Below are 25,956 nucleotides of genomic sequence, written 5' to 3' on the forward strand. Positions count from 1 at the left end.
GATAACATGGTTGACAAGTAAACATCCTGGATTAATACAGTAAGTCTTGCACCATTCATTTGTTAACTATTCTGGATTTACTGAGTTCCCTGCACAATTTTGCCATTGTTAATTCAACAGCTAAAATGCAGTTTATTGAAAATACTGGCTATGGGACATACTAAAAGGAAATTATACAAATCGGCTCATCGTTAGCAGTTTCCTCTATCTAGGAAGGGCAATTGATTTTAAAATGAAAGACAAAGACGAGTAAGCGTCATCTTTAAAGTTTCGCTATTTTGTTAAAATGGGGACCTGAATCTGTTGTGCAAGCATGCCATAGTACGGCAAGACACACAGATAGTAAAATGAACAAGAAACTCTGCTAAAGAACACCTGGATGAGTAGTGGTACAGTTTTATGTACTCCTTTCAATTTCAAGCTCTAAAATACTGCTGACAATCCAACATCGTAGCAGATACTGCAAATTGTGATGAGCCATGTAGAACTGCGTTATCATTCTTAAAGCACATGCACTATGCTTTTGTAGCTCTCACCACTAGGACTTAGCTCAATGTGGTTTTTAGAGATTCTGAATCAAGATCCGTATCTTTGTTTTCTTCTTACCCAGCACCTTACATGGAGTTACACAAGTTTATTAAAAAAATCACCTTAACTAAATCAAGAAGAGCAAATGAGCAGGACTGCATGCTCTTTTATTACCTTCTGTGCAAGAAATATCCATTGTATCTTCTATTCCATGGGTTCAGTCTGTCAAGTAAATAATTAAAATGAAGTTAGCTATTTTACATTAGAGGAAAAATATCATTATCAGCACCAATGTTTGTACTAAAAACCACCTAGCCGCTTAGTTACATTACGTTAATTTTATCTTTAGTATAATACTAAGGGAGAACACTATCAGCATCAATTTCAACTCCAGCGTCAGTTTTTATGGTTTAATATTCTCTTACTATTTCACAAAGCTTATTTTTGCTTTTTAGATTATCTTTCCTTACTTTGAATAATTCTGCTCAGTTTGGTAAATACTGTAATCATACCAAGCTAACTGTACAAATCCACCTCCTGAAATTTAGCAGAGTCCCATTTTGAAACCTCCCTATCATATGGATCGAAAGAGGACATTTACTAGTAATAGTGGACCAAGTTCTTTTGATGTATCACAAGATAACTGGAAAATACAAACAGCATAATTTAACTAACAGATACTGTAGACAGTTCAAGGATGATTTATTTTGCTAGCACACTATCTATACGCAGTGTGCTAAATTTTATAGACAGCTCATCTCCCTGCATTTTCCAGAAACCTTTATCAGCAATATTTAATCTCCTTCTGTTCTGACACACCCTATGCTTGCAGCCATACATGCTGCAACTTTATCTGGAAGGTTGTAGATAATCTTGAAATAACCACAGTAATCACATTTGAAAGCATTAGAAATAACTACAGCACACTTTCTCAATACAATTTGCTGACAATAACTTTTAAGCAGCACACATTTAAATAGTTGTCTTGCCGTTAAGCTGCATAGACGTTTTGGCCAGCAGTTGAGAGTGAACAATGCTGTGAGCAACAGCACATTTAGCTGCGTGGTGCCAGGTTCTTAATGGTTTTCTATTAGCTGAGCACAACTTGCAAAGCATGAGCACTAACTGTTCAAAGGGTGAGAGCAGGCAAACATCCAGTAAGAGAGCGAAGCCCACATTAGAGATCACACAAAGATTTATCAGAAAGATTTGGTGTCCACAGCAAAAAGTTATATTCTGGAAACATGAAACAGATACTACAGCTATTCGACTTTACTGATCCATGTTCATTTTATCTTGCCACGAGACTTCCTTTCTACTGTCTTCTTTGGCTGGAACAAAAGAAACCAATTTTCCTTTTTAATCAATTAATTTTCGTTTGAATGAACGGAGTAAGGCAAAATGCTTTGTTTGCATGTGGTAGATTCCCCTGTGTATTCTTCAATCTCTACATCTAACAAAAGTCATAAAGAGTCCTTTCCTAATACTGGGGATCCAAAGTCAAGAAAGCTTGTGCCTATTAGTTGGGGTTTTTTTTCTTTTAGAAGACATTGCAAATTCTTTTATTTTTGATAGGCTACTTACACTTACATTCTAAATAATCTTCTGTACTGTATGTATCATTAAGGATGGGAAATCAAATAGAAATACAAAGTAATGCAAGCAGAGATACACAATTCTGGAGGCCGAGTGCCCCTAAAAATGCTTTCTCTCCCAATTCTGCTACGCTATACTCTTGTATATGCAGGAGGAATTGAAAAAAAAAAAAAACCCAAGTATTTTTCTACTTAGCTTTACTTGAGCACACCCCGAGACAGTAATAGTCATGAGCCACTTCCTGTTTTTTTCTATCAAAGCACAATTAGCACTTTAGATGGCATTTAGACATCAATTATACAGCCTACAAAAACTGGTATTTTTATGAGCCTAGTTGAGCAGCTCTTACCCAAGAAAAGAAAATCAGTTGCTACATGTTCTACTTATTTCATATAAAATATTTCATTTAAGCAATAAAACACAAATATTTTTGTTATTTCTCTGATAAAGGTGAATTAATTATTTGCTCCTTGTCTAGATCATCTGCTCTGATTTTTCATGGCTAGATTAGCAGAGCTTAAATCTGCAAGGCTATGGGAGGGAGAATTAATTTCACTTCACATGGGAGAGGAAAAAAAAAAGACAACACACACACAGAGAAGCCCTTCAAGCTACTGAAATGGAGCACTCCAACAGGCAGCTCCATGGAACAAGTCCATCCTGTCTGCTCTGTTACTTCAGGAGACACGGAGCCCAGCAGCAAGGGATGCCATCTTCCAAACTGAACTCCTATGTCCGTCAATGGGCTAGTGGTTACAGCCCAAAACCTGTCCATCATGTCTACATGAGGAAAGGGCATGAGGTTGGAAGCATGCCTCCCACACATTCAGATAGCTGGGGGGAAGGTGTCAAGAGATCCTGCGGTTTAAGAGAGCTCCATGATAAGGATTTTGCTTTTGCAACCACTATTGCAAAGGTTAGGTCCCTTAGGTAGCTGATGACAATTAACAGCATTTGAAGGGTACCAGATTACAAATTCTCGGTAAATCTGAAGTTCAATAGCTCACTTGAATGTTAAATCAACACACTATGACTATCCATGGCTGAACTGTTTTTGTTTGTTTTGTCCGATACAGTAGTATTTCTTTTTAAAAATCTCTCATTACTTATCTCTGCTCTCTGTACTACACTTGCTTTAAACCTTTCCATGCAAGGCAACAAAAGATAAAGCTTCTCTACAAATAACAAACTTTGCAGTTTGGTTTACACAAAAGAGAGTAAAACTTTCCTTGAGTTTCACAGCAATATTCAGTCAGCTCAGGTTTACAAGCACCATACTATTAACACTGGAGTTACACAAAAGAGGCTTGGGACTGCTCAGTGCAGGAGCGCTGGAGATTCAACCTCACAGACAAGCTATTCTCTCATAATCTCTAGTCACCTATTCTCTTACGATCAAACAGAAAATCAAATTTACGAAGAAGTGGTTTATAAAGACTGGTTGCCTACTAACTTGTCGCTACACCCACAAAAAGGAAACTAATCCAATACTGTACCTGTGGCACTTCTTTAAGAAAGTCAGGAAGCTGAAATTCACCTTTATAGACCTGGAAAAACAAAAAACAATATACTACTCAAAGCTAGCATTCACTACTGTTTGAAATGCTAAAAAGCTTGGGGGGAGGTGGATGGGGATGGATTCTTTTGGATTATTAGCATCCAGTAATGCTAAAACAGATCTCCCTAAACTGAGCACAATCTATTTGTAAAAGCAAGTTTTATTCACCAGGCTTGGTTGTCCGAAGTAGTTCTACAGCGGTATGCTCAGTCCCAGGCTTTCTCCGTACTCAACACTGACCTTGTTTGCATTAAAACGGTAAAACTATGTAACTCATCTTACATTTCAAGCTTGCTCGAATTATTAATCAAGTCCTGTATAATCCATTCACTATGCTTTTAGAAAAAAATTTTTAACAGGATAATTAAATACTCTAGGAGTGAGTTGCTACAATACGTACTTTTTTGAAGTTTATAAATAACACATCTGTTGCTTCACATTTTAGCATCTTCAATAAATTAAGTTCCTTTTGGGCTTTATTACAATTCACAGTTAAAAGATTCTCCATTTAAAGTTTTTCAAGAGAGCTACCTGTCATGATCTCATGGACTGTGTCAGAACTGATATACCAGCCAGGCAACAAACAACATTCAGTTCTCAACCAAAATGTCACATAATACAACATTTTCTCATGTGTCACAGTATTCATTATGTACAAAATATATATCATTCACACAAACAGAAGTATCACACTTGAACAACTGATCCCATCTTCCTGTCCTGTCAAAGGAAAGTTCTGTTACTTTTGATATAGGTCATTGAGACAATGCGACTACAGTCAAAGTCTGAAAGTGCTCACAACTTAAGTTTCAATGCTGTTAAAATGGTTGACACTCAAGGAGCGTCAGCATCTCCTTCTACCCTATTTTACACATATCTATCCCTTTATTATACATATCTAGCTGGTGTAGTTTTCAGGTTATAAGAAAGTTAACATATTTGCTTTAATCCTTAAAGACACACAGATACCATTATAATAGGTACCGATATATTACTAGCAATTTTCCCCAAGTACGCCATGCCAGACCTCGAGTCACTTCGCAAACACACTGCATGAGATCAGACACTTAACTCCTTCCCCCATAGGCTGTAACCACACATCTGAAATCCCAGCTCCTGGAGGGAGAGCACAGGGTTGGATAAGGCTTAAGTTTTCCTTTATTATTTTAATACCATTTAGTCATTAATTTGCTTTTCATCTACAGAAATGTAAAAAAAAAAAAAAAATCCGTGGGATAATCCTTTCCTATACTAACAGACATATAGATTTAATAGCTGCACATACCAGTACAGAAGAGTTCCACATACTAGTAGGGCTGTCACAAAGTTACAGCCAGCAACTCTTAAGCTTATGACTTTATAACAACTGTAGCCTCATTACCAGCCTGAGTTCATGAGAGTTTGTCATTACCACAATTTCTAATCTTTTAGAGCATACTACTAGTTTTGAAACAACATTGTTTGGAGAAAGAGCAAGCAATAAATATCCTCAAACACACCAACAGCCACACCAAACAAGTGTTTCCACTATCTGACCAATTAGGAAATAAATTGGCAACGTGTTGTCTTCTCTCTAGAGGATCCTTCTTAAAAGCTGTTTGCTTCTGAGATTAAACTGGAATAAATTCCAAGGGGTGGAGGAGGTATTCCGGGTTTTGGGGGTTTTGTTTTGGGGTTGGTTTTTTTGGGGTTTTTTTTGGGGGTGGGGGTGTTTCTCCCCACCCCACCCCACAAAAATAAGTATACTTGAAAGGAAGAGTTTTACCATCTACTGAAACAAAAAGACCAAACACCTTAATGTCACAAGTTTTGTAGTCTTGTGTAGCTGTAACCATACAAAAATCAAAAGCGACAAACCTATTTAGAGAATTCTATAAAGCCATAAAATGGAAATGGGGCTACTCTAAAGCCTCACTCAGAGTTGCACTCCCTGGTTTGCAAATTGCGTCAAAGGAAGAAGATTCAGGAAGTCAAGGGATGCTTATTAACAGCATCCATTTTCTCTGCTTTCCTGTGAAGAGATGACCAGAATATAAAGACGCACTCATTTTGTCAGTATACTGCAGTGGCCTAGGACTGCAGCCGCGTCAGCTCAGAATTTCCTGCCTGTAAGACACCTCACCCCAAACCAGGCCTGCAGCATTAAACCAGATGACTCATGTGGAGCAGACTTAGGAGCTGGCAGTTCTTATTACTCTTTATCACCAGGCTAAACACATCCAAACAACAAGGCTTCACTAAGTCCCGACACGCGAGTAGGAATTCTACACACATTGCAGAACCCTGTTCCTTCCAATATTCCGCGTTTTAGATAAAATAGAGAGACTGATTCAAAATGATAGGCACAGCTCTCATTTATATTCAGCTAGGGGGTACTGTCATTCCCATGGAAACCTTAATGAAAGCCACACTGGTCAAAAATTCAGTGTGTGGCTTACTGGAGCCTAGATATACTATAAATATTAATAAATGAAGGAGAGTATTTCATATTTTCAGCTTTTCACCAAGCCATTAAAATGCAGGCTGTGTTCTAGACAGCAGAAATGGATGTTACAAATCAACAATATTATCACATCAAAAAATGCTACAGAACAACCTAGGCAAGGTTGACAATAAAAAACAGTATCTTTTATTAGACTAGTGCTGATGTTGGGAGAAACAGACAAACTTCTTCACCTTTTCTGGCAAACCACTGCAGTCATTTTCCGGGAATTCTTAAAAACGGTTAATGCTGCTGATGATGGTACATTGTGACTGGTTCAAAACCAGAGTGACCAAAACCATCTTTGTCTCTCTGGAGTCCTGCTTCTTTCCTTCTCCTGCAATTATGACTTGGTCTAATTTTTATATTATATATCTATATATACAAATGCTCTAAAAACCTTACCATTGTAATGCCCTTTGTAGCAACAGCATTTACTCCTAATAAGCACCAACAGTGGATAGTCAAGGGCATTCGTCCATCAGCAATATTAAGAAAAATAATGACACTAATGTCATAGCCTGGAAATAAATGTTTCAGGGGCATTTTTTATTACATTCACATTAAATATCATGATTTACACACCACAATTTACAAAGGCAAATCTAACCAACAACAGGCCCAAGAAGAGGTGTCTAGATTAGGTTTAAAATACAAGTGTGTGCCTCATTTTGGTTCAGGACATTATCTAGAATGCGGGTTTTGTCAAGATTAAACTAGTTTATATGCAGTCTCAAGGCAGTTCCAAAAACACTAAGTGGTCCCTCTTGAATCAAAACCCAGGGATCAACTGCAATCCAGAAATTCTAAAAACAATGACTCCATGTGCAGCCAAAGAAATTAAGAGGTTTCAGATTCAAAATTCTTTTCTGACCAATTTCTAAGTCTGAAACACATTATTCAGAGAGTGGCAGCAGAGAGGGAGAAGCAGGACATAGGAATGATTTCCAGTCTAAGCAAGAATTCAGTAAAATTGAGCAGAAGAAGTGGTGTTTACCATTTCTAAGGAAATTATTTTGCAAGTCCAAATGGATTTCCAAGGGCCGGGGGGGGGGGGCAGAATCTGTGTCAGTTTGTTGTTCAGTGTTGGCAGTATTCAAGCTGTTCTATTAAAAAAACCAAAACAAAACACATTCTTATAGCCAAACTAAATGCATATTATTCTCAAAGAGAGATCAGAAAACAAGTTTCACATCTAGTTGTCTAGAGAAAACCCTTATAAATACACAAGGAAAACTTAAGAACAGAAGCATAACTCAGAAGCGTAACCTATAATTCATCTTTATAGAAGATTAAAGCACTCCTTGTCACCCAGTTTCAAGCCTGGTTTAGAGAGTCACATTATATTTGGTCAGTTCCAGTACACAGAGATAATGGATCTTTTTGTCTAAACATTAGCCTGCAAGTAAGTATACTTGGGCTTGCTAGATTTTCAAAACATCACAGTTGCAGAGTACAAAGCTATTGATGTTTAATTGTCAAAAAAAAAGGGGGGGACACACAATGGCAAAAAGAGAACAGAGCCCCTTTCTAGACACAATCCTGTACTGCACAGTACATGGATGCACCCTCATCTTGCTCTTTCAGACTTTCCTTAACTTTTAAGGCCGCTTACAAGGCTTACACAATTCTTCACCTCTTTATTGGAACTGCCAAGAAATAGGACATCTGAGATGTAAATATTTACCCTGTAGGAACAACAAGAGCAAGATTTTAGACAGGCCTATGAATGTCTGCCAAAAGGCAGCTTACAACCATACCTAATTTTGTATTTTGTTTAATAACTCTGTACGCCTTACTAATCACATATACGCATAATTGGTTTAAAAAAAAAAAAGAAGATATCAGCACCTCTGGAGAAAAACAATGCAGTTGGGAATCCACATGCTGGAAGACACACCCACTAAAGAGGGTATTAAATTTAAAGAACACTGAGAAAGTCTTGCTGTTGGTGGTCACAAGACAGATAAAAAAAAAAAAACAACCAATTTTTGTTTTAAATATCAGAGAAAATGCCCACAAAGCCAAATGCCTTTATGCTTAACTTAACCAACGTCAATAGAGATGCACAGCCTTGAGCAGCCTGTCATTACAGCATACCTCCACAATTACACATCTTTGACAACACAAGTAACTGTTCTCATGCATCAGTACAAATATACTTCGCACCCTTTATCATAGATTGTTTCTGTCTTTAAAACCTCAAATACAAAGTCTTGAAATCATGATTGTCATGGATATCTTGACTCTTAACAGCAGGAGACATTTCCTCACAATTTAAAACAGGCACAAAACAGGAGTTAATAGAACTCTGTTTTTTCCTCTAGATGTTACTGCAGAAAATACCATCAACAGAATATAAAACAGACACAGATAACAGCTTTCAGCTGTGATTAGAAGAATCCACATGTATTTAAACAGTTATGATGAAAGCCATAGCTTTTTTCTATAGAGTTCTGTACACTTCTGTCTCTCGATCTCTCCAGGGCAAGGAACATAACTTCATGAAGAAGTTAAAAGAAGTGACTGGAGTATGTATTCCAAGCATACAAATTCATTTAGTGGGAAGTATGTGCCAAAGAAAATCTGATGTAATATGTTACAGATGTGAAAGGAAACCACTTAGCCAATCATAACATAACAATAAGCCAGTTTCTACTGGGCATAAGTTGGAGTCTCACAGTTATGAGCTGTTCTCCACTTTTGGTATATTCTGTTAAACTGCTGACATACACTTTTACACAAACTCACAATATTGATAAGGACATATCAAACACTCTTCTAACATGGAGTGATTCTACTTTTGTAATTCGTCATAAAGTGATGGGGCTACCAGTTCAGACAGCTTAATTATTTGCATTTTCTGCATCATTTGCCGATGAAAACACCTTTTAGTTACAGGATGTTATTTTCCTTTATGTTCAGGATGTAGAATTTGTTAAAACTCGGGGGGGGGGAAGTAGTCAGTTATGTATAAGGAAGGAACCCCTGCAAGCATGATAAAATGAACAGACAAGCAAAACACAAGATAACACAATTCTGCATTCACTGCATAACTAAAGGTTGCCTCTTGAGGGTCACATGCAGAGATCTGCTGAACAGTGCAACACTATTCAGACCTTGTTCTCTCTGCTCTGCGTTCCTTAACTGAGACAAGATAAAGTGTCATAAGAGATAATATTGTCAGGCCTAACATAAAACAGATGAACAAAAAGTTAATGGCTTTGTTATTGAAAACATCGGAAAAATCTGTTATACTCGTGTTAGATTTGTACTCCACCAGTGCAGATACTGTCAGAGATGTCTTATTTCACAACACCACATAGCACTTGGAGACCAACATAAGAAGAGATCAAGTTAGCATCACACTCTGTTACTTCCTAAAACAAAACCAGAACTAAAATGACAAAACAAAGTACAAACACTGGTTGCATCTTATTATTTTGTGCTGTGCTACAGGAGCACAGAAAACCAACCTAACCATTTTGGTGTCCTAGGCAGGTAACGTTAAAGTGAAAAATCCAAAGTTAGCAGAGAGCATTGTTTTCCTTCCATTACTTACAAGCACATAGAAATTGTAATTCAAGCACTGTACTTTAGCTGGTGAGAATCATCATTTTGTTTCCAGACTGAAGAAAAAAAAAATATTGAACCTGTACATAAGCAAGTCACCGGCAGGGGGATAGAAGAGGAGAAAAGAGGAAAAAGAAAAACAAGAACTGGACCTAACTGCTTAGAAAGCTTAGGGGAAGCTAACATTTTGCACCACACTAGCCATTCCTTTACATTTTACTCCAGTACTAGCCCTTGTTTTAGGCACCCTTATGCTGTCAGTTCTTACCTTCGGGAGTAACAGCAGCAGCTTTGAAATTGCTGAACGGTCACTGTTAAGTCTAATTTGTAGTCTTTTCCAAGAGGCGATGGATTTTGCTCAGTGCAGTTAGTGCAGTATAAATGCAGTTCTACAAACAGCATTTAAGCATGTTTTAGAACAAAGACATCATGCAGTTTAAAGTTTGGAATCTTTTTAAATTGTCTTCTACAACTGGGCAATACACAGACTTCTAGTTATAAAATACTGACCTGTCTGCATTCAAAAGAGGCTTTCTAGCTATGAGTGTCTTACATCCTGACCAACTTTCACATTTTCACTCCACTTATCTTTATGATTTTATATGTACAGCATAAAAATGCTTTTAATCATATAAAACAAGAACTCTCCGTAACAACAACTGATGATTTGTTTGTTTTTTAACGTATCTGATAGCAATGAACTAGATGACACAGTGTTGTTCCATCTTTAGGTGGAGCCAGAATCTCCCCTGCCAGTAATTTCAGCGGTCTTGGGCTTCCACCCTGTTGTTGCAACTTCCACCATCAATTTAAGCCAGCATTACATAACCCCCACAAAACTGAAAAATTCCCCCCCTCAAAACCACACCAAAAAAAAAAAAAAAAAAAAATCAGTCCTTCCCCCTTACTATTGCTCTCTGTTTGCCAGACAGGGGCAACTACCTTCATCTGAAGTGCTAGCTCACGCCATTTTAAATGGACTAAGAAACTACGATGCTATCAGAGTAGCAAGTGTCAGATAATTCAACATTATCTCAAGTTAGACACTCTAAGGGGTTACTATACTAACACAACACAGTTCAGCTTGAGAAGTCTAAACTTTATCTGTTTTCAATGAATAAAATTCAAATTCTGTGCTAGTTTAAAGTTCTCAGAGACCACAAATGTAAATATAATAGAACAGCTTCCAAACACAAACTGTGCAATAAACAGTTACATGCAAGATTTATATAGATTCTTATTATGTACTGAAGAGTAACTTTGGGAAGACTTTATTTGGACAGCTTCATCTCCAACAACATACCCAGTACAAAACTCTGTGAAAGACTATCCCAGGTGAAGAAATGTAAAAAGGGAGCAAGAACAAAAGTAGTGCTACAGTAATTTACAAATTCAACAGCTAAGAGTATGCAATAACACATTTAACTTACCAACTGCCAGTTCCTAAAGGCTGGGAAAATCTAGATCAAGAAAACTAATTTTTTTTTTTTTTAAATAAACACCCTCTTCTGCAAGCTGTAGCAGCAAGAAATAAATTCATGGAAGAGAAGGGGAAACCCACAGGGCAGCATATGCTATCCCTGATGGGCAAAACTAATACATCACAGTTCCCTCTCTCTTCTTCCCCCCGACCGACTTTTCCCAAACACCTTAAAGTGTTTTGAAATATCCGTCCCCCATCCCCAAATACAAACGAGTTAAAGCTGTGGGGAAAACAAAGCAAAGCATTTTTCAGAAGTGAGTCAGCTCCCACTGATCACCAACCAGAATATTAGTTATTTCAAAACTTACTTGGTTTAAGGCCAAGCTCAGTGGCCAGCATTTTGGCAATTTACTATACAAGATAGACAATGGCCCGGAAGCCTGGCACTTCTAGAGAGGGTGATGAGCCTGCTGCCCTGAGAATTAGGCAACCTAAGCAGCAAACTGGTCTGGGGAGTTGGGAAGCCTTAAATCTTGAAACCCTAGGAAGCCAGGACATCAATGTTTCCATAGTCACAGAGACAGACAGAGGACCCAATGGTCTGAACAGGGATTTGCTGGGAACCAGCTGGGAGGAAACAAAGCAAAGTGACTGGGGAGGAATTCAAGCCCTCGAAGACTGATTTGAGCCATCACTTGAAATGGCTCCTTGGGGTACAGGACATTTTGAAAGCCTCATGTTTCTCCATTTTCAAAAGGAATATTGTAAGTTTTGAAGATTAGCCATCTTTAATCCTTTTGCTTTTTTGGATTTTAGTCTTAATTCAGGACATCTCCCTCATTTTATCTATACAAACCATATATGCAAAAATAATTTTGTTAAAGAACAAGTGACTAGAAAAATATACGCTGGGTACTACGATAAATAACGAAGTTAAAATGCTGTCTTGGGCTGTAAGTAAAACTATTAACTTAAAATAGTAGTCAAAATATTAACAACTGTTCTATATGTTTGCAATATTTGGATCAGCTATTATAACAGTAACCTCCAGTTTTTCACAGCTGTTTTTAACATTAGTTAACAAACTAATTATGCTTCAAAGCAAACTTGTGAAAAAGCCTCAATACACTTTAGCCTTTTAAATCAGGCTTTAATTTTTTTTGAAGATATGCTTGTGGCTTTGTTTATTACCTGAACTTCTCTCTTGCATTTTGAACCAAAATAGATTTCAAGAAGCCACCCAATAGTAAGCAACTGATCTCCATCCAATTTTTACAACTCAGACTGAGCTTGCCATGCACAGGTAGAGGTCTCAGAAAGGTCACCGTACTGTAAAAACCTATTTAAATTGTAATAGTAAGAGATAACCAGCCTTAAATTATTGCACTACAATACAAATTTGAATCCGAGTCACTGTTTTTTAGTATATACGGGTAGGTGCATGAGGATTTTGTTTTCAAGGCTCCGTGAAGTAGTATTGAACACTTGGGTTTTTTTTTTTTTTAAGGGGTTGAATTGAATGCAGAAAAGTTAGTTTGTTTGTGAGCCTTTTAAAACAGTAAGTACCAGGAAATCTGTAAAATGCTAACCACTACTCCTACCAGAAAAGGTGGGTTACCTTTTCCATGCTAAGCCAACAACTATTAAAATAGTCAACCTGCCATCCTTTAACACATTGATCAACTGTTTAATGAAAGTTTCCCAGGGAGGGCTCCTAAAAAGAAATAATGCAAAATGTTTACAGACTTCACAAAAAGCAATTATTTTTTTCATTAGTATCTAGCCCATCAGTATACCACCACCACCCCTTTTTTTTTTTTTTAATATCAGAAGGCTAGTGGAAGACAATCCTTTTAAATTGTTTAATTCAATTTTTCCAATGATTACTTTGCTCCAGCAGCAAAAGTCACCTTCTTTTAATAAAATATACATTCTCAAAAGAACAGAAGTAAACAGTTAATTATTCTTATTTCAAACAATGGTAATGAGCTTTTCAATGGATACCTCCAGGGATAAACAGCTGTATAGCCTAACTACTCAAATTCCAACAACATCAAATTCAGACTCAAATCCTTAAGTTTAGGTTAATCAGCACCAGACCCTCCTCCATCTTTTGTTTGTTCTCTAAAGGACAACAAAGAATTGGAAAATCTGACATTTTGATCATCCTGGGCCATTTTCCATGGGTCACTTTTCAAATTCTACCAAGTATTTAGGGTGTAATTTTGTGACAGAGCTTCTGCCAACCCTCATGTATAAAAAGCTGAGCTCATCAATCAAGTTTGATGCTCAGGCAAGAAAGCTAGCTTTTTTCCACTACTAACTAGTTCCCCAACTAGCTGGACAATTCTCAAGAGGTTCAGCTACATACACCAAAGAACACAGCTCAAGCCTGGGGTTGGGGTAAAAGAAGATAAACCAAATTGAAGACAAACAGCAGGAACCAGATTTTCAGTGCTCAAGGTCCCACAGAATTCTTCCTTCTTCCCCCCACAGCAGGAAAAACATACTGCTATGTGTCAAAAGGTATTAGGAACAGACTTAAAAAAAACCAAACAAAAGCCAAGACTGTTCTGCTGTATAGCTCATATCCATTTGGTCAATAACTAAACACACAAAAATGCCTTACCCTCCTTGTGTTTTCCACAACTTTCTGATCTGGCTTTCCATAATTTGGTGGATTGGCATATGGATCATAGCCCAGTTTTGCTAGCATGGGTGCAATCACAGGCATATCTTGCAGAACATCAGCAGGTATCTTCCCAACCCACTTTGACAGTGCTTCCACATTGACTGGCTTGATTACTTGGTCAGTAGATCTTTCAACCCTGTGGAGGGAGAAAGAAAGGTTATATTTTGCATTCCAACCAATACTTGCTTCTTCACTAGCATTAAGACCTTTAGCTTGTTTTGTTTGGTTTTTCCCCCTCCTTCCTCTTCTTTCCCTCTCAAAATTTCATGTTTCTACAGAGCTTATGGGAAATGAAGTTTTACAACGTAAGGCTAAAATGAGAATAACTAGCACAACATTCATGCATGCTTTCTGGTTTAGGCTTTCACACAGAATGTACTGAAGCAAGTTCTTTACATAAAGACAGCAGTGAAAGCGAAAGAGCCTTTAAGTGAAAAGTACGCACAGGCCTATATATAAAGCTGTTTTCCCACTGGCATATTCCCACATTTGCTGTTTCATTGTCTTAAATGCTCCTGAAAGTTATATTCTAAATTAAAATCCATGTGCCATTTATTCCCCCCCCATACTGTGACTAAACTTTTTTTTTTTTTAAATAAAAGAGACACCTGTGGAAATGACAGAAAGCTATATACTGCAATAATATTCTTTTATAACCACTCCTTTTACTGATTGAGTGTTTGGTCATTACACAGTTCTTAAAGGCAAGTGCATAATCATAGCAGTGTCATATGTACTGTATTTAGAAAATAGTTGATTTGTTGCTCAATTTAATCAACAGTCCTAAAGTAATTTTCTTTCTTGTACCCTAGTTTTGTTGTGTGTTTTTGTTGGTGGATTTTTTTTTTCCAAGGAAAGAAATCTGGCATCACTTTGTTTTTCCATATTCCTTGCTTCTTTTAGATTAGAAGACGTACAAGTTCATTACTGTGTTTACTTCTGAAACAGGCCAGCAGGACTCAGAACAGGCTAAGTAATTCAAAACTCTGAGTAATTTAAAACTTTTTGCTGAACTCAGAAAGAGTGCATATGCATTTTGGATGTCAAGGTTTATCTTCCTTTTAAGGCAGATTAAAAATCAGGTCTGTATATACAAGTTGCCTAAAGGAATATTTGCATCTGCATTGCAAATAATACCATAAGGTACGCCACTATAGCAGTAGTTCCTGCTGGCTGGCTATACCTGCCTCAAGTCTGATGCTAAGCATACAACTGTCACATCCACTTGCAGCTATCATCCTTCCTGGGCCTTATTTACATCATAAAGAATTTTGATGTCAAAAAGCTCCACCACCCAGAAAACAAAATTTTTACCCTTGAAAGTAACAGTACAAAGTATAGCACCAGTACCTCACCTACAGAAGATAAAAAATGAGAACAGTGAGATTCAAATTAATTCTCAAGCAGCTAGTTCTTCAGTTATACAGCAGGCAGAATATGAGAAAACATCTTCTGAGAAACATAAATGGGAATCTCCTGAAATACTCCCAATAGTTTCTGAGTCCAGAAGCCTGAACTAAAGTCAAACTGCTCTGACGACTGACATCAGTCAACCTACAAGAGGAACAAGTTTGATTACAGTTATCTAATTAACCTCATGAGTCCAAGAAGAGGCTGAATTGTTGCACAGCAGACAAACATTTAATCAATAGCAAGAGGCATCCCATTCAGATGCACACTGGACTGTGCAATGAAAGCCTTAAATTACAAACTACGTATGCATGTCTCCAGTCACGAACTCCATTTGATCTGAACACCAGTCTTTACCTTGTTACTCTTTTTCACTTGTCATCATAGCTAAAATTCTTCCAGGACAGAGGAAGGAAGTTAGTCATAAAATACTGGAAGGTCAGTAACTTAAGTACTTTAAACACAATCGACAGAGACCAAACCAGACAGGGAAATGGTCACCCATGGGGAAACTGTCTTGGCAAGCAGGGCCTTCACAGATTGCTGCAAAAGATGTTTAATGGAAGCTGATGCATAAGCACCTGACAAACAAGAAAAACTGTAAGTCAACCCCCAGAATTTTCAGCCTTATTCTCTTCAACCATTTTCAGTAACTCAAACCAAAGGCAGGAACTCAGAATGGCATTTTGGGACCAGGGAGTTGCGACCGAATTTCAGCCTTCCTGAAAGCATTGGACTGAGATCACATGTCTGTAGCAAACTAAAAAGTCCGGGCATTGCCTTTTTGATCCTTCTAATTAAAAGATGAGCATCTGACTTCACATCAAATTAGCAAGAAAATAGCTGTTAAGAGTTGAGTTTCAGAAGTTCGAAGTGGCAAGGCAGAGTACGAAGCACCGCAACAGCCAGGAGTCTGCAGAACCATGGTGGGTGGGACCCTCAAGAAAAATTTATCACTAGGTGTTTGAAAAGTGTAAGATTTACGGTCCTCTCCCTCTCAGACAGAGCCAGCCAAGCCCCAAATTCCCTTCACCAAAACTGAACCATTTAACTAAGAGAACCAGGTAATGCTCTTGGCTAATAGTTTATCGGAACCCCAAAACAATGGGTGCTATACATCAATTAGGACCTAAATTAGTACACATATGAATACCTCATCCTGAAGTAAAAGCACATTTAAAATGTGCTTTTGTATGTTTTGCCCCACTGTCACTTTAGTCTTTGGTAACAATAAGCTCAGCATGAAACATTTCCTGGTGATTAATAGCTGGCAAGAGATAAGCATTTAGCTGCACCTAGGCACTGATTCAAAAATATACAATACCACATTTGGTCTTCTGTTTAAATCCTTTTCTGTCCTTTGAGTTAAGGTGGGAAGAAAAGTAAAACACAATTCATGGGAAAGATTCTTCAGACCAAAGAACATCTGAGAAGCATGGGGGAAGAGAGGGGATGGGAGGAAAAAAAACCCAAAGTCCAAACAAAGCAAAACAAGGAAACATACCAACTCTTGGTAAATTTGATTATCTATGCATATGGCAAATGCTGCCTGGTCAGTGCTTCCAGGCTCCACTGCAAAACCACAGAAATAGCTTCAGCTTTGAAAGCAGCTGGTAGCATGGAACACAGGACTAAACCCAAATACTTCTACATCTGTACTAGAATCAAATGAAAGGTTTGTATTAAAAATAGTATATTCTGAAGTAATTTTGCCTAGACAGCTATTTTCATAATAAGCCTAATAAAAATTGCTATAAAAGGGTTGACATGTCTTTGCATCCGTGGTCACCACAGCTGTTTTCAGTTAGGAGGCAAATGCCAGAGCTATATTAACAATACTAGTTATAGCATGTAGTCCAGCCATAATACATTCCTTGAACAGCCACGTTGGCAATTACTTCAAACCACAGGTTTCGTGCTACTACAAATGCTGTGGTGCACATCCTTAAAACCCTTGCAGTGTTTCTCCTTGCAGCTGGATAAAAACCAAAATAAGGGGCAAAAATACTAAGTAAAATAGAAAAACAGTGAGGCTAGGGCTGCATGAGGAATAGAAAAAGCAGGGATTACTAAGCAAATGCAGGAGAAGAGACTAAGGCAGCCAACAGTTTCCTCAAATCAAGCAGCCAGGGGAACAGACGAAGTCAGAATCTTAAATACAGACTGTCTATTATCTAATATTGCTATTAACAGGCCATTGCATAAGAGTTTCTGAGTCTGGAATAAGAGAAAAATGGAGTCAGCTCGCTGCCTGAAGAATTCTGCAAGCCACTGGGTGGCTAGCTCATCTCTGTAAGAGAAATAGCATGCATGTACAATTTAACTCTATATACAACTGAAAATAAACCACCTTACACTGACCTAAAGCCTCATTCATCTGATACAGATTTCATTTGACAGAATTAATTTTTATTTTAGATGAGTTAAAAATATATTCTTAAACATTCGCTTTCTGTTACCGGGTAATAACATCATTATAAAGATCTTTTCACAATACTGCAATCTCTTTCTCAAAGTGTTTTTAAGCATTTCAAGACAACAAACTCTTGTCAGATTTCTTTTCAAAAACCCTCCAACAGTTAAAACACCTCCAGGCATCTTATGTTGGACCTGACTTGAGCAGGCATCATGCCTCTGAAGTGGATACTGAGCCTGTCTGAAGGTCTTAAAGGTGAGTGGAAGATGACTGAGGCAGGTTTCTCTGCTCATTTTAAGTCTTTACACAGTATCCCAGCCTTTGCAGATTATAATCATTGTTCACTCTTTGACTTCAGAGGTTTTTCTACCCTACCTAATACTTTGCAGACAACTAGGGAACTAATTTTATCTAGGTCTTTATACTCTTCCCTAGTATGCTACAGAGGCTAGGCCTATGTGGTGGTATCTTTCAAGTATCATCACATTTCAATACAGATGATTTGGTACTTGCGATATCCTCCTCCTGCCAGTAAAAACTGTAATGTAATTTGAGTGTTCCGATTTTAATATACTCTTATGAAACAGCCTGAAGCACTTGGTACCAGGCATGTAGCAAATTAAAGCTCTGTGAGAAGACAGGGTTGTAATAGACAGCAGTGTTTTGAATTTCCTTAGGTTATCTCTGAAGGGATCTTCAGCACCATCCCTTTGGACAGTCAGGTGGGAGAAAGCTGCTAGTCAGAATATGGAGCTCCACTGCTCCAGACTGTTGTTTCAGCTGAAAGAAGATAGTATTCACTCTGTGAAGTAAAAAGCACTCTCCTGTAAGCCTGAAGAGAAATTCTAAGTCATAAGAGAACAACATTGGTTAGAACCTGACCCAGAACGTGACAGCCATGCACACTAGAGGCCATAAGGAACTTTGCTGCAGCTGAGAACAAGCCAAATGCAACTTAATAGAAGGAAAACTAAGTCTAATGCAAGGTATATTTTGTTCAGCTGTCGAAATTTGATAAGCTGTGGCAGACTCTAAAGTTCTCAGTAAACTACCTAGCAAGCATCTTTTCAAAGAGTAATTTTTCTGGGCAGTTACCCCCTGCTCTGCGCAAGGACCCCCTAGACATGGAGCCATCCCTGTCCACAGCATTCTGCTGCACACGAGAGGGCAGCGAGGAGCTGGGGATGCCAAAAGGAGGTGGTTTTAACTGGTACAAGGAAATAAAATTGGGGAATCTCAAGCTCCCCCTGCACAATTTCAATTAGTATCATATAAATACCCAAACCAGACATCCAAGTTAAAAGTATTTCATATTCAGTTTTTTCTGCAGCCCTTGAAAGACTGAGTCACCGAAATCATTATCAAATTATAAAGGTCTCTTGCAACTGAAAAACAAATCTCACCATATATTTCAAGAGTATTTGATTAGATAAACACCACAGACATAACACTAATAAACCATTCTTTGTCCACCATTGCCAAAGCCTTCTGAAATAATAAATTACTGTCACATATCATCTCATGAGAGATAATAAAAGCATAAAGAATTCCATGAACAGATTGAATCGAGGGTCATAAGAATAATTCCATACTCGTTTGTCTTAAATTTGAAAGTTTGATTAAAAAAATTGTCCTGGTTTCAGCTGAGATAGAGTTAATTTTCTTCATAGCGGCTGGTATGGGGCTATGTTTTGGATTTGTGCTGAAGACAGTGTTGATAACACAGAGATGTTTTAGTTGCTGCTGTACTAGTCAAGGACTTTTCAGCTTCCCGTGCTCTGCCAGGTGCAGAAGAAGCTGGGAGGGGACACAGCCAGGATAGTTGATCCAAACTGACCAAAGGGCTATTCCATACCACATGACGTCATGCTCAGTATATAAAGCTGGGGAAGAAGAAGGAAGGGGGGACATTTGGAGTGATGGCGTTTGTCTCTCCCCCATCCCACCAGGGGGGGAGTGAGCGAGCGGCTGCGTGGTGCTTAGCTGCCGGCTGGGGCTAAACCACGACAAAAATAATCATGAAGCCACATCTTACTTCAACAATCCATTTTCTTAGTTTTTAGAGACAGGAACAAGTATTTTCAACTCCTCACATTCCATTCCACCAGATTTAGCAAGAAATATTACTTGAAACTGTTTGAATTCAGCAAGGCTACTGAGTTTCATACTGTAGAGGTCCGTTAATTTTTAAAAACACTAATCTGGAAGCTGTAAGGTAGTAATATTTTACTAGAAGTGGCATTATGCATAGTTATTTTTACAGGACACTTAACAGAACTTGGCAACCACCTATTTGTATCAGGAAAAGTGAGTTTACTCCCCCCTCAGCTGCCACTGTGAACAGTAACACGATACAGGTAACTAAAGAGAAGTTCACATACAGATACAGCTTGCAGAGAGTTACAACAGTACACCGCTTCAGGTTAACAATATCAGAAGGCTTCAATCTGCTAACAAACAATACCGCAAAAAAAAAGGTTGAGATGCCTTCTCGATAGCTCTGCGAACACAGTGGTGGTGGCTGTTTCTTCAGTGGGAATGGTGACGCGAAACCTCCAGACTGTAAATATATAACCATTACCTGAGCTTTAAGTTCTCCATGTAGCCACTGACTAATAATTCCATGATTTGCTTTAGATCCTATTCCCCTACAATATATTAGAAAATCCATACAGTCACTTCTCTACACATTAAATAAACAAAATCTCACAGTTCTTATTTCTCGAAACTGTAGTTTTTAAAAAAATGAAATCACTTTGTATTCAACAGTTTGACATGGCTCTACCCAGCCCACACTGCTTGCTGTGTAACGTGACTCTGTTACTCAGAAGCACTTGGGCAGTGATGAATATTCAAAAAACAGAAGCCAAGGAATTTAACTGGGTGTGCCTTGCTGATGGAATAGGGCTTTTTAATCAATATTTTAGAAGCTTAAACAAGACAATCTGGTAGATGTATCCATCATAGAAAAAAAAAGGAAGAAGAGAGATTCAAATATTCACACCTTTCCCCCCCATAAAGACTAGCCAGCTTCCATATCTCAGAAGCTCCGCTGTAAATAATGGCCAAGAAACCAAAAAGAGTAGTTTAACTGGAGAATTAACTAGCTTTTTTTTTGTTGTTTTCTCCTTTCACAATACCTATCTAGGTTTTCTAAGCAGAGCTGGATTTTGGTTTCTGAAAGTAGCTAAGTCAGGTGCACAGATGGCATGACAGAATACCAAGAGATTTGCTTACAAGAAGGTTAATTTTATTCAAAATGCTTGTCCTTTTAGGAGCACATGCCAACAGAAAAGCACGCCAATTCTGCTTTCTATTTTGTTGGAACAGTTTCTCAAGTTTCCTGGAAGAGTATGTTCTTGGCAAATGTAACTTGAAGGCCATTCTTGCATTGACAACAACAGTTAAGTTCCTGAAAGCAAACGGGTGATCTTGCTAGGATGAACACCACCAGTCTAGATAAAACAGTCCAGCTTTATTTTGGGGCACAGGGAAAAGCAAAGCTATATTGGAAGAAAGGCTGATACTAGACATCCAAATTCAAGTTAGACTGACCATTAATTAAAAGTGCGTTCATATGCTCCATGCACATATGTTAGCGGGACAGTTGTTTAGCAGGAGCAGTCTGAGATTGCAAATTGTTAGTTAACAATCATTCTTACTTTCCAGACAAACTGCATCATAAATCAGCTTCCTGACACGTCATTAGCTACTTAAAAACTGAAACCAAGTTATGTCTAGTCTTTGAGATGCAAAACATACTATTTTACCTCTTAGAACAATACAAGGTAAAGGAGGAATGCTCATACTCACTTTGAAAGAGAAACACCCCCTGCTTTTCCAATCATTTCTTCATGGTGCAGCACTGCTTGGTTCCATGGTATACGAAGAAACTTTAAGAGAGTTCTCATCCATCTTTCAGGATGCAATACGAGTTGTTCGTAATGTACCAGCATACACCTTTCAAAACCAACCTCCATACACTGGTTATACATAGTTTCTATAGCACGATTCCACTTCGTCAAGCAGTCCCTGTAGCTGTTAAGGTCAAATCCAGCTATTGTGACTTTTCTAGATATCATGGAATGCACAGATGCACGGCCATCCCGTACCATTAGAAGAAATTTGGCATTGGGGAAAATTCTGGCAAGATAAGTTAAGGATTTTAAAGCAAAAGGATCTTTGTTACACAAATATGGAGCAGGCTCTCCATGTTTCACAATGATTTCCAATAAAAATGCTTGCATGGCTGAGTCCAGAACCTCATCTGTGACTCCAGCTTCATCCAGTCGGATCTTCTCTTTGCTTGATCTAGCCCACATCTGCTTAACTGCCAGAATTCGCGGGATTACCCTTGTCTCTTCTCCGCATCGAATATCCGGATGGGCATCAAGCATGGCACGCATTAAGGTAGTGCCACTTCGAGGTACTCCTCCAATAAATATTAAAGGCATGTCTTTGTTGTAAGCAAAGGTTTTGTTTGCATTTACATTGGAAGCAGTTCTTACTGTGCTTCTCACACTTTCCATCCTTGCAGGCTGGCTGCGTTCTTCTATTCGATGGTGACACTCCATAGCATGTTGGCCCAAATAAAACACTGTCACTGAACTGATCACCAGACATGCCAATAGCAAGTTCTGTTTGAGTTTTCCAACCATTTTGATAAAGACTGTCACTTCAAAATAAAGAGACCTTCTACTTCAAATTATCTTCTAGTTCACATGCCATGGGAATCCTAATCCAAAATAAATTAAGGTCTGGCGAGGGGGGGGAAAAAAAATAAAAAAAATTTAGAACTTTGTTAAGAACTACTACAATAAATCAACAACAGAAATACCTCACAGCATTCAATAAAACTATTCTCTCCTGGTCTTGCGTTAAGACCAGTAAATGCAAAGTCTGAACACAATCATCCCATAATAAAAAGCCTTTTTGTTTACCAATAGAACAACACAAAACATAACAAGATTCATGACTACAATTACTATTTACATAAACGTTTTCTGGTACATTTTAACAATATATTTGAAAGAATTCTACCACTGGATAGCTACTGTTAAACTTTACAGTCAAGCAAAGACATCATTTATATGGGACTCTACACATTAAAAAAAGTAATTATTAAGAAACCACTCTTCTTTACTTGAGGTTTTACAGCAAAAAAAACCCAAAAAAATGACCTCTCTGAGCTAGAGTCACCTAGATAAAACAAATGAACAAGACACCCCACACAAATCATGTTAGAAATCACAGAAGAATTCAAGTATTAGAGTAACTCTGGCTGGCTGAGTAGACGGTAGCAGCATCCTGCTCATTGTCACATTTTCACATAACTACATCATCTCCTGTTTTGCTTGAAATGCTCTATTTCATTCACAGGAGACGAGATGATAGTAAAAGATGTTTCACAGTTGCATATCGACACTGACAGTGTCCAATTTTTTATCAAGGCCTTTAAGCAATGAAGAAAAATAGTTTGCAGCAAGTAAGGGAAACTTCAATTTTTACTTCAAGGGAAGCTTTGATTAAAGAAGTGTTTAGTCATTAAAAACTACAAGCACAATCCAGGATTAAAGTTGACTAAGATCAAAACTAAGATCAGTCTTGATCTAAATAAGAACAACAACAGAATCAACCCATGCTGACTTAAAAATTTTCATCTGTCCCAGTATCCAGATAATACAAAGCAGGGTATACAAAAGAAAACTAATGATTTCATCCTAACTTCCTGCTTTATTGTTTTCTTTACCCAAAATTTGGCCCTTAGAGCTATTTCTCTCAAAAAAACAAACCCACCCAAACCCAACATAACCATAATCATTCACTATTCCATTGATTAAAAAACACAAAAAACCCACCAACCCTCTCCCCACATCTTATGCGGTGTTTTGAACTCCAGATATATGTTAGCTGAAACACTAAAAAATTGAATCAATTAGGAAGAAAGAAAAATAGATCCTGTTCTCAATCAGCACCCCAGGGAAAAGAGTTAAAGCCTTGCATAATTTGAAGTCATGTAATAAAGCACTGCCAGGATAAAGTATATACTGCATTCTACCTTCAAATAAGAAGGTTTGGATTCCTTTCAAGCAGCGCTGGTAAGCTTGCTCTTTCTTTTAGTCTCTTCTACTTCATCTAGATAAGCCTGCATTTTTGCTGGTATGACAGCAAGAGTCTTCTCCCTCCAAGATAAAACGTAACACTTCCGAGTTAAGAATCTGAATATATGGTTACTACACAGAAAGGCAAGAACCCATGTAGCAAATCAAAAGTCAACTGACAAGAACAGTAAGACAGCTATGCTTTATAAAGCATCATGGCAGGCCACGTTAATGAAGTTTATGGTTATAGTCATTTCATATTTATAGCATGGAATAGAAATATATACTGTGAAAAAGTTTAACTTATGTCATAGTATAATCTTCCTTCTGGTTCTACAGTATCACATTTAAATTAATCAGTCCATTTTAAACCCTTACAACTATTACAAAAAAAGAGAGGCAAATCAAGGACAAGCACTCATCTATTTTGTGAGGCATCAACAACATGGCTTTCATTCCACTTCCTAATCTACAATTTAAGCAGTGATGATTGCTCTGTGACAGAACAATTTTTCAGTACGACTATTGTTTGAACAAAGGGAATTTTACCACACCAAAAGCCACCGCTTTTCTCCTGGAAGTTTTTTTTTTTCCAAATAAGCATGTTATATTTTCTACAGTGATAGTATGATTCAGTATTTGAAAACAAATTAGACATGTATTAGAACTAAGGGTTTGCACAGCTAACACATCTATTACTAAATATTTTATATACCCCCTTTTTTTTAAATTCTAAAAGTTATTTATCCAAGCTGTAATGAGAGGATATTAAGCCTGAAACCCCAAGATACACAAAATAAAAACAAGTTTTTAATTAATTTTTTTTTCATTTAGGATTCTTAAAATTGCATTATTCAAAAGGAATTTTCATTTTTACAGAGAAGAATAAAAACAAAGACTATATTAGATAATTTCTGGACATGCATGTGAGTCTGAACAAAACTTTTAGGTAGAAACAAAAGATTTAAAAATCTGTCTGCTAAATTCCAATGTAGAAACTTACAAGAAGGCCTAAGAATATGCCATGACTTACAGTGAATACCAGTGAGTGACATTCAACACTGACTTAGATAAATTTGCTACTCTGCCACCCAGATGACTTGATCTGTTCATGCCATCCTGTACACTGTATCTTTATTTTTTCTGTTCATAAGAGTTAATGTATAGACAATTGTTTTACCTGTATTCTGTAGTTCAACAGCTTTGGATTTTCAGATAAGGTAGGCTGAAAACTGACTCTTCCTCTCAAAATTCAAATTAAATTAGTCCTCTAATTGAAATTTTAAATAAGAGCTTGTTATTTCAGCTCTGAAAAGCTCACTGAACAGTATGAATCACAGATGCTTTTAATTGTAAGGAGCTCCAAGTACTGAGGTACCGCCAACATTTTAAGTGACTGGCTTCCTCAAAGCTTTTCCATCTCTGTCAGCAAAGCACGACACATCCCTGAATGAAGAACATGCTTATGCTTAGTCTCCACCCCCTCTCCAAAACATTATCCACTTAACTTTTTCCTCCATGCAAATCCAGTCACGAAATCAGAACTCCTCAAGTCACCATCTGAGCAACACTCTCCAGACCTCACCAGACTGCTGGCCTTCACAAACTGGTCAGGGGTAGCAGGCAGGCTGCCTTGCAGGTTCTGCTGCAACAGCTTCTTAGCAGGCAAGTAAGCGCCTTGCACTTCGCAGTCCCTGTTTTACGAGGCTGTGCAACCAGACAGCAGCAGACAGGCAGAAGACAGAATTCCCACTTAGCACCATAACAGCACAGGGGCAGAAGGAGGGAGGAAGGGAATTCCTCTTGCAGGCATCTGTCACAGCGGTATTTTTCTCTTGCAGCGCATCCAAGAGAGCCAGTCACTGAGCTGCGAGAGAATGTCTTGCCCCCTTCACACTAACAAAGCTTATTCCAATCAACAGTTGTCACAATACTACGCTCAAAGTTCAGCCTAATAGTTTTTGCTTCCAAAATTAAATTGGAATCATAACCCAAGAATCATAACTCTTACTAGAACACCACTCTGTTATAATAATTTCATCCTCTGTAACAAGTTTCATTCTACTTACATATCGCTCCTTGCTGAAGAGCTGGCTTTAACTATACCTAAAATACCCAGACATTAAAAGGAACAAAATCCCAGAAATTTAAGTGGAGGTCATCTGAACAATGCTAAA

General features: G+C 37.9%; 1 protein-coding gene across 9 annotated transcripts in view; it reads right to left on the reverse strand.

Annotated features, from left to right (window-relative positions):
• Positions 1-702: 702 nt before the first annotated feature.
• Positions 703-25,956, reverse strand: part of TPST1 (tyrosylprotein sulfotransferase 1) — a 30,835-nt gene continuing 5,581 nt past the window's right edge. Inside the window, exons 2-8 of one of the 9 annotated variants that reach the window (XR_012777925.1) lie at positions 21,492-22,435; positions 13,790-13,988; positions 10,006-10,126; positions 6,570-6,685; positions 4,678-4,798; positions 3,621-3,671; positions 703-750 (exon numbers count right to left, since the gene is read on the reverse strand). Coding sequence is in view for 3 of the 9 variants with exons in the window: in XM_075517651.1 (XP_075373766.1) it covers positions 1,815-1,859; positions 3,621-3,671; positions 13,790-13,988; positions 21,492-22,336 (1,140 nt within the window). In the remaining 6 variants the exon portion in view is untranslated. Of the gene's footprint in view, positions 1,860-3,620; positions 3,672-4,677; positions 4,799-6,569; positions 6,686-10,005; positions 10,127-13,789; positions 13,989-14,011; positions 15,407-21,491; positions 22,436-25,956 lie in introns of those variants that run through there. The other 8 variants (XR_012777926.1, XR_012777924.1, XR_012777927.1 and 5 more) reach the window with 8 other exon arrangements.

Source organism: Mycteria americana, chromosome 15 (genome assembly GCF_035582795.1).
Source record: "Mycteria americana isolate JAX WOST 10 ecotype Jacksonville Zoo and Gardens chromosome 15, USCA_MyAme_1.0, whole genome shotgun sequence".
In the NCBI taxonomy this organism is placed as follows: Eukaryota; Metazoa; Chordata; class Aves; order Ciconiiformes; family Ciconiidae; genus Mycteria; species Mycteria americana.